The sequence below is a fragment of the Drosophila teissieri genome, chromosome 3R, assembly GCF_016746235.2.
Source record: "Drosophila teissieri strain GT53w chromosome 3R, Prin_Dtei_1.1, whole genome shotgun sequence".
Taxonomy (NCBI): Eukaryota; Metazoa; Arthropoda; class Insecta; order Diptera; family Drosophilidae; genus Drosophila; species Drosophila teissieri.
The window spans coordinates 11,777,802-11,795,705 of NC_053032.1; the positions used below are offsets into that span (position 1 = coordinate 11,777,802).

The window sequence follows — 17,904 nt, forward strand, 5'->3', positions numbered from 1 at the left end:
TGGGTTGAAAGCACTCCCTGCTGTCATATGGATACTGTGGGGTAAGGCACTCTTAAAGAGCACATAATTGGTCTGTAATCTATTTTTGACAGATTGAATTTCGCTTTTATCTTGATTTTGTTTTGACTGACTCGGTTGCTGCTGCCTCTGTTGCTGCTGCTGCTTTTTCGGGTACTTCTAATTGGGTTGTATACCCATGCCCAGGCCGAGCCACCCCAGACAATCCCCTCCAAGCCAAGCCAAGTCAAGCCATCCCATCCCATCAGATCCCAATCCATTCCGACCCATTTGCAGGTGCCGGGGGTGGCTTGTTGGCCTGGACGTGAAGATTTGCTAAATGGTTCCCGGCTTCTGTCCATAGTTTAATATGATAAGTGGGTTGCTTGTCTTGGGCTCGAGTATTCCAGGGAATATTCCTGCGCTTGGGGAATCGGCCTGGTTTTGGGTTCGCATTCGGACTCAGGTTCGAATTTTGGGTTTTGGGTTCTGATTTGGTTTTCGGCTCGAGTCCAATTGGTTAAATGCCAATTTATGCGCTTGAAAATTGGTAATTTAAAACCGCAAAGATTCCAACGGTCCGATAAGCAGCGGAGTGTTGGAATTATTTATGGCACAGATCAAGTGTTTTGCATTTCCGATAATAAATTACATAAAGTTGTCAGTATCCCCAGAGACTTAGAAGACAACTTTTCATAATTTGCCTGTCAGACAAGGCAGAAAAAATGAAAACAGCTAAGCAGATAGAATTGATTTGGCAACGGCAATCTTCAATTTCGCACTTGGACGCGCACAGCTCGGAATTATCCATTCAAGTAAGGTTCAGTATTTGCCTGTAAGAAATACACTGATATTTATAAAAAATGTTAGTCTATGTGAAATATGTGTAATTCCGTCAACGTAATTTAAATTGTTATCTAAAAACTATTTCTAATACCGCCTAAAAATGTTTAAAAATGTTTAAGGTATAAACTGAGTATAGAGCATTTGTCTTAAAAGAATAGGGGATACTCGAAAGCATCACTACAAACTTTTATAAATGTTAGACAATAAGTCTACAAAGATGCCGACTTTCGTATTTTTCAGAGCGGCGATACAAATAATTGTAGAACTAAACAAATACCTATTATCTGCCTTTTAAGACTGTTTTCCTTACTCATGAACATTTCTTAGTGCGCGTGTTACCCACAATATGCTCGATTTTTGGTAATGCCAAGAAAACTGATTGAGTTATTCTTCAAGGACATTTGAAGCGTTTATCGGAACATGTATCCTGAATCGAACTAAAAAAGCAGTGGTGTGAGTCTGTTGTTGTGTAATTACACTCCGCATGCAACCCATTTGCCGGACCGCCCCTCAACCCTTGCCAAAGTCAATTCACCGAAATTGTTGAACATGTCGCGTAACCAGTAATTTTCACACCATTTTCCCCCTCTTCTCTGCGCTTTCCATACGCTTTTGATGTCATTTATTCATTTACAATTTTGCAATTCGGTTTATTCAATGCTCGACGGCAATGGGCGGTGTCCGAACGTGTGCTTGCGGCGGTTTTGAATAAATATGAAATTCTTTACCCGATTTTCCGGGGGAGGGGATCGCTGTGGGGTAGCCATTACAGACGCACTGCCATGATACCCACTTGCCGGCGACCAGAAGCGTCAACAAACAGTTGCAACACGCGGACCAAACGAGCCAACGCAAAACTTTGTTCAATTTTTTGCAATTAAAATGTTTCAGCGAAGAGAGATTGCGTACAAAGAAAGGGTGTCTGGTTGTAATGAACCCGGTAACAAATGGGCTCTGTTGAGCTACAGAACCAAGCAGAGATTTAAGGACTTCACAACTTATGAGATAGACAAAGTATAGAAATGAAACTTGTGTTGTTAGCTTCTTAAACTATGAATTCAATTATGAAAAATATTATTTAAAGTGAGAATAAAATAAATATACATACCTCGATGGCAGTTATCCATTCCTTCAGTTTAATGTGGGATGTGTAGCCAAGTGTCAATATGTGTTTCCATTAAGTCCTTATAATATATATTTTACATACATTTTTTACAGTGCAGTGGAATGGGTTGGGGCGGGATCTGCTGAGCGCTGATTTGGCCGCAGGCTAAATGGCGTTAAATAGCACGTCGATCCAGCGACAATAACAACAGCAGGGGCCAAATCAGCGGGTCAGGAGGTGAGATTTGAAAAGCGTTTTACAACCATTTTACACTCTGTATCCAGGATGCACTGCCACCGCGCCTGCTCCTGCTCCTGCTCCTGCTACGTCATTGTTGACTTCCTGTTACGCAACGCAGGACTCGCAATCGTCACGGCCTACATAATTTGTAGGTACACTCTGCATTCAGCAGCAAAACGCATTCACAATGCCGGGGCATCGAATAACCAAACAGCGGAGCACAAATTTTTATTGTTATTCAATTGGATTCGAATTTGGCTGAGAGCGGTTCGTCCTGCGATTCGTCCTGCGAGTGCGAGCGAGTGTTTGCCAGTGTGTGACAGTTGACGCCTCACAAAAACAGGACGCTTCCGGTGCGGATCGCAGTGGCTCCGTGGATAGGAGCCGTGTGTAATCCGAGCGGCAAAGTGCACGTAATTAGCCAGCGACTTGCCCCGTTTGCACTTTTCTACTCGATTTGGCCGGGAGTCGGTTGAAATCCGAGCGAGAGACCGGGACCGGGTCGGGCGACCGGGACGCCGCCATGCGAGACATTGTTTGTGTTATTGCATTAATTTACAACAATATGTCGCGTAATGAGATGGAATTTGATTATGCCATTGTGAGTGCGATTCGGCGGCGCTGCAATTGGAAACTAATGCCATTCGCAGGGCCGTAAGTGCCTGTGCGCCGTAATTACTAGTTAAACGGCTTAGGCTCATCTTGCACCGCTGAATTTTCCGGAGGTGCTGGGAAATGTTGTCGGTTGCTGCACTACGAGAAATCGTTTCGTGCTTTTGGCCGGAATATGCCAGTCGAACAAAGAAAATACGTCGTGATTTTCGCAATCAGAAAAGAATCCTCTGAAATATTTAATATTTTTGGTACTAAACAAAACAACATCGGTAAAGTAATTAATATTTACAAGGCTCTATCTGCCAATTCAATAATTGTTCAATTTGTACAGGATAAAATACCCCTTTAGCGTGTGTATTTGAATTTTTTTATTTTAATAATTTAGTTAGTAGCATTTATAGTTTCTCTTTGAAGAATTGCCGCATATTGATGGGCATTCAATAGTGAAACACTGATGTACAAAAATAATAATGACAACTTGCGACTGATGTTCTTATTTATAGTATCCCGCCTGGCACTTAGGGCCATAAAACACTCGCAGCTACACAACTGTCGGTTGATTAAATCACCTCAATCGCAAATAAAAGCGGCACTACAATAAAAAAGACGCAACTCTGATGAGCCCATTATGGTGATAGAAATTGCAGGCAGGGAAGTTGCCATCACCCCCTCGAAAACTACGCACTCACAACTGGTAAAAAATAAAGTCCATAAAAAAGGTACTTCGCGATGAGCAAAAATTGCCCACATTTGCGGGCTGACCAGCGGCCGTAACGACAGAAACAGAAACAGGAACAGGATATAGGGAACAAGGGAACAAGGATAATGCGAGGACACTGGCAGCAACCACAACAGCAGGCGCCGAATGGGAAATAAAAATAAATGTGCTAAATGGATAATAAAGTACAAAGAGCGACAGGCATAATGTCCAAACTGACACTCCACAGCAAACGGCAAAAAGCGAGCCACAAAAAGGACATCCTTGTGTGTGCGAGTCCTTTTTTTAAGCGTAATTTAACTGTTGTGGCCATTGTACTTAATTGAACTGTCAACAAAAATAGATAAACATAATGGCTAGTGAGGCAGAAAACATGTCGAGGCAAACCCATTGGCCAATTCCATTTATGCGAGTCCTTGGAGCTGTCACAACGTCCTGCTACCAATTCCCGGACAATCTATGCTTTTTGGTGGTAGTCGTACAATAAAAAACTGGAGATACTAAAGTACCAAAAATATTGAAAAAATTTGAACACAATACAGCCGTCTTATAGGAATAAATGGAACAAAGGTTATATTTAGATGTTTTAATAAGTTAAGTTAGTTTTCAAAAACGTGTTATTATAATATATTTAGAACCAAATCCATACAAATACTTGTATAGTTCATATTTCACTTCTATATATTATTATATATTTGTTATCCCTAAAGGTCCTTACACAAATATATATATTTAGATGTTATAATAAGTTAAGTTAGTTTTCAAAAACGTGTTATTATAATATATTTAGAACCAAATCCATACAAATACTTGTATAGTTCATATTTCACTTCTATATATTTTTATATATTTGTCCTTACACAAATATATATATATACATATGTATATATGAACCAAATCGGATAGCGTGGAAGCTGTGCGCCAAGTTGCGCCACTTCATGCCCCAAAAGGCTGCAATTAAAATAAGTACCCAGCCGCTTGGCTTTGGCAAATGGTGCCCCACCACACCCACATCCTTACCCTTTCCAACGTCCACATCCTCGCCCAGGACCCAAAAACTGTGAGATATATGTACAAAGACCATACTATATGGTATATAAGCACATTGTGTTCGCAAGCTAATTAAGAAATTACTGCAGGCAAAAAAGCGTCTGCCAAAAGCGCCAGTACCCGCCCTCGAAACTGGCCCCCTTTCTCGTTTTTGGGCGGCTGCTATTTGCAAAAAATCACTTCACATATGAGAACGAAAAATAAAATGTACAAAAATCCCATAAAAAGCTGAATAAGTGGGGGAAGTATAAAATGAATCGAATTTCACTTAGCCTGCAATAATGATATACAAGTCATGACAGTTAATTCACTCGGTTTTTAGAAAGAGCAAACAAGTGGAATAGGACTTTAGCAAAATAAAAGAATATATATATAAGAGCTGTGTAAAAACTATTTTGTAAATTATATATTTTCCACTTTAAACAAAGGAATTAGATCTCAAAGATCTGGATGTGATATCCATCTTAGTGGTTCCTCCTCATGACATATGCTCATTTCACTACCCTGCAAAAAAGCGATCTCATAATCCAGCCAGCCAGCCACTCCCAAATCCGCCCAAACAATTCACTTTACATATGAGCAAACGTGGCCCAAAAGGACGAAAAAGGACGAAAAGCCAAGCTGCATTCATGGAGAGCAGCCAAAAAGCAGCCAACCAAAGTGCTCGTTGTCTGGGGGCAGGCAATTTTTATAATTTCGCTACAATTTCGAGGCATTTTATGAGATGAATTGAAATATTTTTTCTCCGCTCTACTCCTTTTTCGGGGCACATTTCGCATTCAGCCAAGGAAAGCCAAATCCATTCATGCGCTTAAATAAAATGCTCAAGCACTTGACTGCATCCATACAAAAATGTTGCGAGTAGCATCCGATGGCAGGAGTTTGGCCGAATAAAAGGTTGCCTAATTTGTTCAGTTGGCTTGCACAGAGAAAAAAAACCCCAGCTGAAATAGCAAGGCAGAACCCCTTTTTCGGGCTTTTAACTGAAAGCCAAATGGACAATGCCACGATGGTCCCATTGTGGCGAAATTCATTTTGAGGACGAAAATGGAAAGCCTAATCCCCGAGAGCAGCTTTATACGATCTCGGATTGCCCGCAACCTTTGATTACACAATTCTCGAAAATGACAGAGCATAGTCAATCCTTAAAGTGCTGGCCAAATCCGAAAGCTGAAATCCGAAATCAGAAATGAGAAATCCGAAACACGGCCTTCAGCGGTTTACCGACCGGATGAAATACAAGCCAATAAACAAACGATTGGCAGCAAATTAAGCGCATCAAACAGTCATACGTACATTTATTCGTACAATAAAAACATTTTAACGCCCTCCATTTATGCGCAGTCGTGTGAAATGCAACACTCCACACAATCGCCTATAATTATGCATCCAGATATACAGATACAATATACTCGTATGTGCAACATATATATACTACTGAATCACAGTTATGGCGGCGTTTGGTAATTCAAACTCGCCGCCGCCGTTTGTTAGGCATAGCGAAAAAAGGCATTTTATGCATTTTTATTGCCATTTATTTGCGGCGCACAATTCGCAATTTATTTTTGCAATTTAACACGCGATGCGAAAGCGAACGAAACTGGTAACTGCCAGCTGGTAGCTGGTAGCTGAAAGCTGGTATCTGGTATCTGGTAACTGGTAACTGGAAACTGAAAACGGCCCAAAGGACCCAGAGGGCCAGGAAATGGGGGCTCGACGCGACTAAATTGCAACAAACTGCACAATAAATGGCAACTTAAAACGCCTGCAATGCGAGCAAAAACAAACAAAAAGCGCCAACATGCATTGCAGCAATTGTGGCAAAAGCTGTTCTCCTCTGTTTCCCGGCATTGTTGTAGCAGGATTTACAAACTCACAAACACACGTACGAGTATCTACATGAGTGTGTCTGAACCGTATGTTGTATATATACGGGTTTATTTGAGTTGGCAATTAAACGCAAATAAGCGCTTGCCGTCGCTTTCAGGCAAACGTCGCAGTGGGCGGGATAAATCCATGGAAAAACATTTGTATCAACAGCCAGCAAATTGCCACACATCGCATAGATACGAGAACGAGTCCTGGGCACAAGATGCGAGCAAGGACAATAAATGTGGACAGATGCGCGCAAAGGTCGACTGCATCCGCACAAAGGGATTGGGATCAGTTTAGAACAGGGAGTGTATAAGCTTCTATTTCCAAAGAAATTTGAAATATATACCCAACTATTTCTATGAATCTGCTGTTTAATACATCTATCTTTCTTTAAAGAAAGTCAGCAATAAAGCAATAAAAAGGCAGTTCGGTGTTATATATTTATATAATTTATTAATATGTTTATATGTAGCTTGGTATTTGTATATTTATACGCATTCCACGTCATGCGAATGTGTGTGCACGTTAATGAGTTTGGTTTGGTTTCAGCTGAAGTTTGGATTACGTTAGCGTTCGATTAAAAGTATAAATAATTTAACTAATTATTTGGTAATTGCTTGACACACAGCTTACGAATAGCGCTAGACTAACAATTATTGCCCAAATCGCCCAACGGGGAGCAAATCGGCTTAGCATATCGAACTTAGCCTACACTTGACCAGCAATTTAAGATTCAAAGCCAAAACAAAACGACACAATGAACCAAGCGCCCCACACAATCCGCTTGTGATCGGTACATACATATATACACATGGAGTGGGGTTTACTTTTTAAAGCCTAAAGCCTAAACTTATTGAGCAAGAGACATTTACATGTACAAGGAGCTTGAGTTGTCGTATTTACAGGGGATTTAGGAACAAACTATCGTAAAAACTTGAAACCAATCGGCGTGGTCCGGCACGGAGTGGAGAAACACTATCTAAATGGGACTTCTAGCCTGGTACTCGTAGTTCCTTCATCCTGGAATGCTGATGCGTTTTGAAAAGTACGATGTTGGAATTCTGTGGAACGGAGTTTCCTTTACATGACCCCCATCGCTATAGCTCAACATATATTCCGCATCTTTTCAATATGTGAAAACAGAATATACGAGTATAACTTTGGAACACATCCACCTCCGTGCAGCCACTTGGCTGGAGGGGCTCAGTAGGCCTCCTGGTTGCCGGTCTTGTCCACAGCCGGAGCAGCGAGCTCCTTGTGCTGGCCAGCACTCTCCTTGCTTTCCAGGCAAAGGCCGCTTTTGGGGGGCGTGGCCGATGGGACGGGCGACCCGGACTCCTGCTCCTCGTCCGCCTCCACATCGATGGCGGCATCCTCGTCGTCCATCATGTGGCTGCGCTCATGCTCCGAGTCGGAGTCCATGTCCGCCTCCGCCAGCGGCTCGCAGCCCAGGAAGGGGCGTTGTTGCATGTGGAGCGGCGGTGGTGGCGGTGGCTGCGGATGGGGCGGATGGGCCATGGAATTGGGCGGCTTCAGCAGCGACATGGGCGCCGTCGCCAGGCACCCCACTCCCTATACCAGCGACGAGAGCGGGGGTCGCGGGGGGCTGGTGTTGCGTGCCGCCGCGTAGTACTGCATGGGGTGGTGGTGCGGCGGTGGCGGCGGCACAAACCCGGCCGTGGTGCCATCGTGGTAGAGCACCGGCACCCGCACCAGTCTCTGTGCCGCATGCGCCATGTTGGCCATATTGGCGGCCTCCAGTTCGGCTGCCAGCTGGCGCTTCCACTTATTGCGGCGGTTCTGGAACCAGATCTTCACCTGCGTCTCGGTCAGCCGCAGGGAGGCGGCCAGGCCCGCCCGCTCCGAGGAGCTGAGGTAGCGCTTCAGATCGAAGGTGGACTCCAGCTGGAAGACCTGGGCACGCGAGAACACAGTCCTGGTTTTCTTCTTCCTCTTCGAGTTGCCATCGCCGTGGGGCGAGGAGCTGTCGGAGGGTCCATCGGTGCCGTCATCCTCCTCGATGATCTCCTCGCCCTCATCGTCGGACTCGTTGGAGCTGCTGGGCAGCAAGTAGCCGCCATGTGAGCCGGTCAGGTGCGGATGCGGATGTGGATGGTGGGCCAGACTGCTGCCGCCTCCGCTGCTGCTGCTGCTGGTGGGCGTGGTGGGCTGGTGAGGATGCTGCTGCTGTTGCTGCTGCTGCTGCTGTGGATGCTGTTGCTGCTGTGGATGCTGTTGCTGCTGCTGCTGCTGTTGCGAGCCGAGGGGGTGGTACAGGGGGTGGAGAGGGTGGTGCGAGGGCGACTTGCTGGCCTGGTTCGAGCTGGCAGTGGTGTTGCTGTTGTTATTGTTGTTGTTCGGGCTCATGGAAGTGGGCGATGGCGGATTCTCGGTCGTGTTCGTCGAGGAGCTGTCTGCAAGTAGAGAGAGAGAGAGAGCGTGAGAGAGAGCGTGAGAGAGAGTGTGAGTGAGAAGCGTGAGAGGAAGACCGCTAGAAGAGAGCGAGCGTGGCGGAGAGCGGCTCAAATTGTGTTAGTTGATTTGTCAGTCGCAGTGGGTGGTGGCGTGTCGGGTGGTTTTGGGGTGGTTCCTCCTAAGGGTTGCTGCTACTCCAAGATACCGTATCTGTGTATCTGTGCATCTGTGTATCTGTGTGCAGAGATTTAAGCTGCAACACTTAACCTCACACTTGTCGCCCCAGCGTTTTTATTTCTTGTGTCATTCGTGATTGCTGTGGGTTCCTAAAGCGCAGACGCCAAGATGTATGTATATGTAAATGTATGTGCAATTATATCTATACGAACGTGTGTATATATGGTATACCTATGCTCGAACTGATGGTGGTATAATATAGCATAGCATAGCAATCCCTGCTCTGTCTGCGCATTAAATTACCATTTAAAATGGCTGTCAGTCAGCTTGGCCGATTTTCTTTTTATCGAAGCTTTTAGTTTTGATCTCATTTGAAAAGTTTAAATTGCCGTAATTTGCCTTGAATGGATTTCGAGCAGAAGAAAAAATTAAATCTCTTAATAGCACGCCGCCAGCCAAGTTTAGCCCGGAAAACTCAACTAGCCATGAGGAAAGTCGGATAGCTGATAGCTGGATGGATGGTTGGATGGATGGATGGTTGGATGGTTGGATGGTTGGATAGTCGGAGTGGCCGCACAAGGTGATGAACTTAAGGCCAATTTACATGAACAAATGCAATTGCAACGACTCTTAATGCCAAAGGGGCCAATTAAATGTGCTTAAGCAGCGCTCGCTGATGTTGCCACTGAAATTGCCACTGAAATTGCAGTTGCACTTTCAGTTGCAGTTGCAATTACGCTCTGCTGCTCTGGAGTTTGCTGCGAAACATGTCAAACGCTTTGTCCGTAACTCGATACTCGATTACAAATTGCAATTAATTGCAAGTGACGATTAAGGCAGTCGTCTCGCTTGGCTTCCATGTCAAGCCATTTCGTGTGTGGGTGAGCTTACGACATTTGCCTAGTCTGCTTCTGGGCGAAATTCTTTGAGGCATTAGGCGCTGCCAGCGAAACTAAACAACTTAACTTTAAGTCGAATGCATCGGCATTCCGCAGCACTCACAGAAATCCCTTTAAAGCGAGCTAATATTATGCGAAATACCTAGGGGTTATGGTTAAGAACTAAATTGGTTCATCTGTATATGAAATAATATCAAAATAAATAAAAGAATTTTATTTCATTTCTTGATAACTCTCTCTTGAAAAACCCATCACTTGCCCCATATTCGTTTTTAAGTGTACTGCGAGGAATGCCTGACACATCGCATTCCTGGCGAAATAAGAAGGCGGATGCAACGGGTGCTAAGCCGCTGTGGCATGTGCCCCGTGCAGTCGGTTCTGTTCTGTTCTGTTCTGCTCAGTTCGATTCGATTCGAGTCGGTTGTCTTAATTTGCGATGGGAAAAGGCGGTAACTCCGCTGGCCGATTTTAATCAACTTACCATGAGTGGGACTGTGGAAGGGCAGTCGCTGGGGGGCCCAGGGCCATCCGGGCGGACACAGGGCTGCGTAGCGACCGGCCAACGCTCCCCACTGCGAAATGAAACCCAATCTGCAAGGAGGAGAAGCGAAAATATTGGTTAATAACGCCATCAATTATGCATTCTGACGATTGCCCAAAAATCAAGACGTGAAAAGGCCCCCTTCCGTAATGCGGGCCGAACTTAAGAGGCCATTAGGCATTTACCAGTTACCATTTACCATTTTTGCCGACGGCCAAAAGTTGTTCGCTCAGCCTAAGAAAGTTGAAGCATCAAAGTTCGCCGAAGGGAAAGCGAGGTAAAATCACGGAGGCTGGCGACCCTTAACAACCCCATAACTGACAACAGCTGTTAAGAATTTGGCCCACTCAACCCTGCCCGTGGTGTATACATATAGATACACACTGGAAAAACATGTACTTACATTTCAGAAGTATCTTAAATGTACAAACATTTTTTAAACAATTTTTATACAGACGATATCAATAATTAAGTATGGTACTAAGTTGTGTATACTTTTTTATTTACACATTTCTGACGAGCCACATGCACTGGGTTTTTCTCTCTGTGCAGCTGTGTATGTAACCTCCTTAACTTACTGGCTTAAAAGCATCTTTATAAATACATTTTATTTATTTATGCTGCCAAGGCGAAACACTTTTCCTTATAATGTGTTCTATATTCGCATTTAGTAGCGTAATGCTGGTGGGATTTTCCAGCTCTTTTTGGCGACTGGTGAAATCAGGGCGAATGGAATTGGCCAAAGTTGCTCATGTACACCGATTGTGATTGATTGATTTTATGTACGGACTCTTAAGCTTCCCACGCACCCACTGAACTTTGGTGTTAAATGTAAGCCGCACGAAATGCATTCTCACCGTTCTAAAATGCCAATTTGCAACATATGGTGTGGCGCAATGGAATGGTATTCTATAGTGGCTACCCCTTGAGCTCGTTTTCCTTTCGTATTTCGCTTTTACCGGGCGGTTGGACTAAGCTTTCCCCCACAAACTTTGACCCCTTGGGCAGGTGACCCGTGCTCGGACTGTGATTTCTTTTTTCGAGGGTGCAACTGCAACCCAACCTCAGACAGAACAGGCAGAATGTGTTTGTGTGTGTGACATTAACATTCAGTTGACCTCTTTCGCTGCGGCCAAGGGTGCATCAGGTGTGGAAATCAATAGCCAGGTGGGCCGTAGCCACAGTCGCTCTTTTTGCAGCGATGCCCACTTCCATTTTCACTTGCCAGCCAGCAGTAATGATTTTCAATTAAGTTTACTTTCAGCCCGGGCCGGCGAATTATGAGGAGAACGCTTCAGGGGCTTCACCAAGTCGCCAGCTCAAATCACTTCTAATGGGCTTCATGTTTACAGCGGCAATTGAGAGAAAGCCGCTTTGGCTTTCGGCTAGTTTCGACCCTCCCAGAAGCCAGACCCCAAACAGAAGTAGAAGACGAAAATAGGAGGAAGTCCTCTCAAGTTACGAGCACGTCGAGAAAAATCCGAGTTAAGTACGTCCAAAAACCACAGGCCAACTGGGTACAGTACAGAAGATCAACCTATCTAGGTCTAAAATCTGCGATTATAAAAGTAACATGCTTAACATTGAAATAATTGATGTAAAGATAAATGGAAAATTATCAGAGTTTTATAAATCCGTTGTAAATATTATGGTACATGCTAAACTGAGGAATACCCTAATCTCCTCCCATTTTCTCGGACAAGACAACCCAGAGAGGCAAGAAAAGGACAAATGAAATTACCTCAATTACTGGGGCTAATTTGCGCGATGTCGGTCGCCATGAAGAATCAAAACAAAAGCTTGTAGCTATTTGCTCGACTAATTACGCAAATCAAGAGCTCGACGAGCGGGTAATGAAATAAGTACTGAATAAATTCGCCCACGGCGAACCGCGGACAGCTGGGTATTCATTTCGACGACCACGACCACGACCATTTGCATTGGTGTCATGCTGCGGCGGAAGCGGACGGCCATGTTCTGAAAGTGGGTGCGGTGGTCCGGGTCACTCCTGCTCCATTTTGGACCCTCGTAGACCTCCAATCAGCCCCGGGCTGTCAAATGTGGGGGAATTCGGGTGAAATTCGGGGGTGGATGCATTTGTTATTTAGCTTTTAATGAATTGTTTGCGGTTCTCGCTTTGGGCTCCTTTCGGCCCCGGTCCCTGCTCACTCATCATAATTCCGCGTCTTGGGATCCCTTTGTCCTTGCCACGGAATGGGCCGTGCAATTGAGTTGTTTAACATGGCGTCGTACATCGGTTTCTGGTTGGCTATGAGTTTCGGCTTTGATGTCCCCGAGCTATCTGTGGGGCTTTCTTTGTGCCGAGATCCAAGCAAAGTTCAAAGTGATGTGAGCCGAGTGGCTGGGGTTAAGTTAGGCAGCAATGACTCGAGCATTAAGCAATTCAAATGTTATTACCCGCACTTTTCATGCGATTGCCGCATTAGCGGAATTGATTTAAATAAATCTATTTAAATGCGTTGCCAACCGATCTGTGAGCCCTAAAACCGCTTAGGAATCGCTCATGCATGAAAGATTTGCACACGCTAATTGGTCCATCCCGTGCGGGATCTGCCCCTTCCAAATTCCGAACTCCCCTCCCGAAAGCAGGAGTTTATGCTACGTGGTTGACATTTAACGGTGCGGGTTTTCGAGGGGTTTTCGAGGGAATCTCGAGGGGTTTTCGAGGGATTCTCGACCTGGCCGCAAAAGTAGGCAAAATATTAAACACTCGAATGGGCAGCGAACTTTGCTTTTGTCATTAAACGGGATTATTAGCAATAGTCTAGTGCCTGGGGAGCGGCTTAGCATACATCCCACTGATCCGAGACTGCCAAACAAAGTAACCGAAAATGGTGACATTTGTGAAGAGCATGATATTAGTTTTTCGCTTTTATTTCATCTTTTGGCGATTTGCCACCATGGGAAGCCCCGCCAAATGACACGTGACCGGAATCCCGAATCGGAGAGGAGTGGGAAAGTCAAGCCGCAGACTCAGATTGGATGCATCTGATGGTCTGCGGAATATGTTTTGATTAAATTGCGACCATAGAAATTCCCACCACACCATCGCGATAAGGAATCAAAGGCATTTCACCACTAAACACTAATCCCTCAGCGCCGAAAATCAGTTGCAGATGAGGAGATATATTATGGGATTGGTTAGGACCTCAATTGCGATTGCGATTGCAATTGGATTGTAATTACTTCATATATACCTCGCTGTGTGTGTGAGTGATTATAATGTCATCGTCTGCTTTTTGCGTCATCCTGGGAGAAAAGGACAATGCAGGAGCACCCCTTCCGTTCGCCGTCGCCCATTGTTTCCAGTCCACTCACAAGCATATCGGGTTACACCTCTTGAATGGTTTTTACTGCTTTCTGGCTCTGCAACTTTTTCGACTGAATCGCGTCCGACTGAATCGTCGTAATTAAGTACAGACTGCAGAGAAAGCCCAGCGACTAATTAAAAACGTAAGCGCAACTGTCAAAATAAGCCGGGCTAGGGGAGAAAGTCGGCTCAAACTATTAAACGATCACTCAGCAAAATTGCCGCTTATGGTATGAGTATGAGTATATCCCCCGGCATTAATCATTCCGGCTGATGATCAACTGATAAGCCAGTCACATAGGCAGCCACACGTCAGCTGGGCAAGCGCCAAGCTGCAGGAGGCGACACTTCGTCCAGGACGAGGTCCTTAATTGGGGTAACCACGCACGGGCCACAGTCCAGGGGACTGGGACAGTAGCGACCCTCGGCCGCAGAACCTGACCATCCCGACTTCCCTTATCGAGGCGATCAGCGACGCGGGCACGCGTAAATGAAATGAAAATGATCATTATTAAAAAAGTCCGGGGACTAAGTCGGCTGGGGGAGTCCCCTCTCGTAAAACAAAAGTGCAACTTTTAAATTCTCTTGGTTGTTTTCAAATTCAACACATGCGTTAATCGAGCTGCCTGGAAATTCGATCGCTCACTCGAAAAGCCGGCTAAGTGGGGTTAATATGCCAGCGCTTATGATATGAATAAAAAACCCATGTGCACTGAGACAAATCTAATTGATTCAATGAAATGTGTGTCAAGAGAAACGAGCTAATACTTATCTAATACTTATAATTAATCAACTCTATATGCATCTCCTATACAAACTTAGCCAGTCACTTGCAAACCTATGTATGCCACTATATTTTCTCACCAATAAACTTTTGCTATAAAATGCTGATAATATTACCACAGTCTTATTTACTTTCCAGTGCATATTGTGTATCAATAAGTTGCACTCGCACAACAAACAGCTGTAGGAACGTACCAGTTTTTATGGGTCAGTTTGGAGGGACTGAGGGTTCATTCATTCAAAAGAACCACGTTTTGCATACGATACTGGAGCATTGTCAGTCCGTCAATCAGCCGGACAGTCGGTTACATTCCGAATTTCACTCCCGAAGCGGTGCATTGAATTTCATCTGACAAATGTTATGTAACTCGATAGTCTGGCCAAATTGCAGGGCAAAAATGGTTTAGCCCGACGATTTGGGCCTTTTTCTGCATACATTCGAGGTCAGCTAGTGTCCAGTGCAACTGAAAACTGTTCCATTGGATTTGCCTTATCTGTCTGGCATCTGGAATCTGGAATCGTTAGATCCTTCTGAGCACAATGGCTTGGTACTTTAGCCATTTGCATCTTCACCCACTTAATGTCTCGTGTAACGTTCGCCCAACAATTTTCGGTCTTATCGACCATCTCCCGGCTACTGAGTCCATCTCCGTCTCCGTCTACGTCTCCGTCCCATTTCTGCTTTTTGTGCACTTCCTGCGAAGAGATTTGTGTCACCTTGCCTCGTCTTCCCCTAGGACGATTATACAAAATTGGCCCAACCCGAGGGCGAACAAGTGGAATGGCAGCCTCTGTGGGCTTCACTCATTGAGGGAAGGCTTGACTTTTTGGTTTCAGTTCGCCGGCGAACGTCCTAATCTGGGTCGCCTACACTGAGCAATAAATGGGTTCGTTTTGTGCTTAAGACGAATGGTTTTTATTACTACAAAAAAGGGTAGTAACAGGAGAGCCTCGAGCATCTAAATGCCATGCAATTTGATGTTTATTACATTTAAATGGTTATGGGATTAAAGTTTGTGTAAAATTATCAACAAGGTTCTTACGAAGTTATATTTTCAGTAAACAAATTTGGAGCTTGGAATTTTCAAACATTTTGTAGACCAAAATGTAGGCGGAATAGCTTAAATGGCCAGAAGCAACGCATATATGAGAGATGGGCTACATTTTTGCAGATTAAAGAGTTAAACTGAGTTGGATAACCAACCAAAAGGGCGATTTTATATATAAAATATTAACATGATTTTAAATGAAGTAACCCTCAGTCTTGATTAGAGCACAATCACTCTTGCCGAAGGCAAAGTGTTTTGGAGTGTTTTGATTACCTGGACAGCATGGCTGCATCCTGTGGCCCGCCGGCTCCTGGCTGTGGCAGCTGCGGGATCGGAGTGATGAGTCCGGCGGCGCCGTTCTTCTTGGCCGGCTCGCTGCGACTCAGGATGCTGGAGATGGAGAAGCTGGTGAATCCGTTGGAGCCGGTGGTGCCCTTGCCGCCGCCACCCCCGCTGCTCCCGTTGCTGTCGTTGCTGTTGTTGCTCAGGTTGGCCGCTGCCACCGCTGCTGCTGCCGCCGCTGCGGCCGCCGAGGCGCAAGTGTTGTTGTGATTGAGGGCCTTGCTGTTGTTGTTGTTGAGGCTGTGTCCCTGCACCTCATCGCCGCCGTTCCGCTCCGGACTCTTCATCGGCGGACTAAGCCGCTCGGCATGCGACTGCTGCTGCTGGTGCACCTGCAACTGTTGCTGCTGCTGCTGGCTGGTGGGCGTGAGGGCGTGCTGCAGCAGGGCGGGATGTGTGGCCCCGTGGGCGGGATGCAAGTGGCCAAAGGTGTGGAGCGCGTGATGGAGCGCCACCGGATGGCCGCCCAGACTGCTCAGGTGGTGCTGCAGATGGTGGTGCAACACCGCCGGCGGTACAGCGCCTCCGCTGGGACTGTGGTGGAAGTGATTGCCGCCCGAGGCGGACGTTGTGGGCGTGCCGGCGGCCGTGTTGGGCGTATTGGAGCGATGGGTGGGCGTGGCCGGGGGCGAGCTGCCGTCGGCGGAGCGGGCCGGCGAGCGGGCCAGCAGTGGACTGTCGCGAACGGCGGCGCCCAGAGGACTCGGCTCCGGGCTGGAGACCACACTGATGTCAACTTCGGCTTCGGAGGAAGACATGGCTTTGGCTTTGCTTAGTTTTGCAGTTCAAATGATTATTTTAGCACTTTGTTCTTTAACTTGCACTTGTGTGTGTTTTTTTCTCTTTTATATATTTGTTGGGAAAATAGAGAACTTTCCAAGCTTATACACTTTACTCGTGGCACGAAAAACTCGTTAAGGGAAAACGCCGAGCGCTACCGTTGGGAGAAACACGTCTGCACCGTTTGATCAACGTTTCGCATTTGAATTTAAATGCGGCTGTTAACAGACGCACAAGTCCTGAGTTCTGAGTTCCGAGTCCTTCGTCCTTTCTGTCTCTGTATGTATGCGAGTGTTTGTGTGTGTCTGTGTGTGTGTGGCAAAGCGATCGTTTAGTGTTTTTATTGTTTCAGTCTCTGGATTTTTAACCCCCGGTCTCGTGTCCGGAGAGCGTGGAACTGAAACTGAGACTGAGGTGGTTGGCTGGCAGCCCTGCAAATTCTTTTGGTCTTTGCGCTAAATGGTTTTCCGCACTCACACACACACTTGCGTATTTGCTACCCCTCCTGGGAGGGTGTGTCCCACTCTCTCTCTATCGCTCTCGCTGTCCCTCTCTTTCGCCGCCTGGTGGCCCACCCCTTTGGTCGCTCTTTTCCATTCCATTTGCAGTTCGGAATTTCTTTTCGTTTATTTCGACAATTGCACTGCAACCGCATCGACAGACACTTTTCGCATTTTCCTCTTTTACTATTTTTTCTCTGTGGTGCTGGTGGGGTGGTTTTCCTCCCCCCGAATGGGAAACACTTGGCATTTGGAACGCGTCTAAAGTGGGGGCGCACTCGGCTCGACTCGAATCGCTTCGCTCGGCTGGTGTCTATTGAAATGCCGATATAAAATCAATCAATTGCCACCTAACAGGGGTCAAGTGTTGCTCTGTGGCGCCATTGAAATTTCCCAGCCAGCCAGATGCAAACTTTTTCGACCAGAAAAGTGTTGCCGAAAATGTACCAGTCGATTGCAACTTTGCGGTTAGCAGATTGAGCGGTGAAAGGTCCAGCTAATTGGGTTCGGTGAGAGGGTTTAATCATTGAATTGCTATAATATTGCCTAAAATATTCATGACAACTTATAAATTATGCAAAGGTAAAAGTAAAAGGGGTTTGGTCGGTGTTATCAAACGTAGAAAATAACAAATGTAAGTA

General features: G+C 45.7%; 1 protein-coding gene across 2 annotated transcripts; it reads right to left on the bottom strand.

Moving 5' to 3' along the window:
* Positions 1-7,999: 7,999 nt before the first annotated feature.
* Positions 8,000-16,741, bottom strand: LOC122621068 (homeobox protein Hmx). 2 transcript variants are annotated; one of them, XM_043798805.1, is made up of 3 exons: positions 15,915-16,741; positions 10,419-10,528; positions 8,000-8,860 (listed from the first exon to the last, which is right to left on the bottom strand). In XM_043798805.1, exons 1-3 carry the CDS (start codon positions 16,739-16,741, stop codon positions 8,019-8,021), a joined length of 1,779 nt encoding a protein of 592 aa, XP_043654740.1. In that variant the 3' UTR covers positions 8,000-8,018. The 2 variants fall into 2 exon arrangements, with proteins under 2 accessions (XP_043654740.1, XP_043654741.1); XM_043798806.1 differs by lacking the exon at positions 15,915-16,741 and adding an exon at positions 11,597-11,720.
* Positions 16,742-17,904: the final 1,163 nt, after the last annotated feature.

Bases quoted from the DNA above. Each gene is read 5' to 3' on its own strand.
- LOC122621068 (XM_043798805.1), bottom strand. From the start codon at position 16,741: ATGTCTTCCTCCGAAGCCGAAGTTGACATCAGTGTGGTCTCCAGCCCG. The intron at 10,529-15,914 runs GTAATCAAAACA...TCCTCCTTGCAG, and splicing joins GATGCAGCCATGCTGTCCAG to ATTGGGTTTCATTTCGCAGT. The intron at 8,861-10,418 runs GTAAGTTGATTA...CTCTACTTGCAG, and splicing joins CTTCCACAGTCCCACTCATG to ACAGCTCCTCGACGAACACG.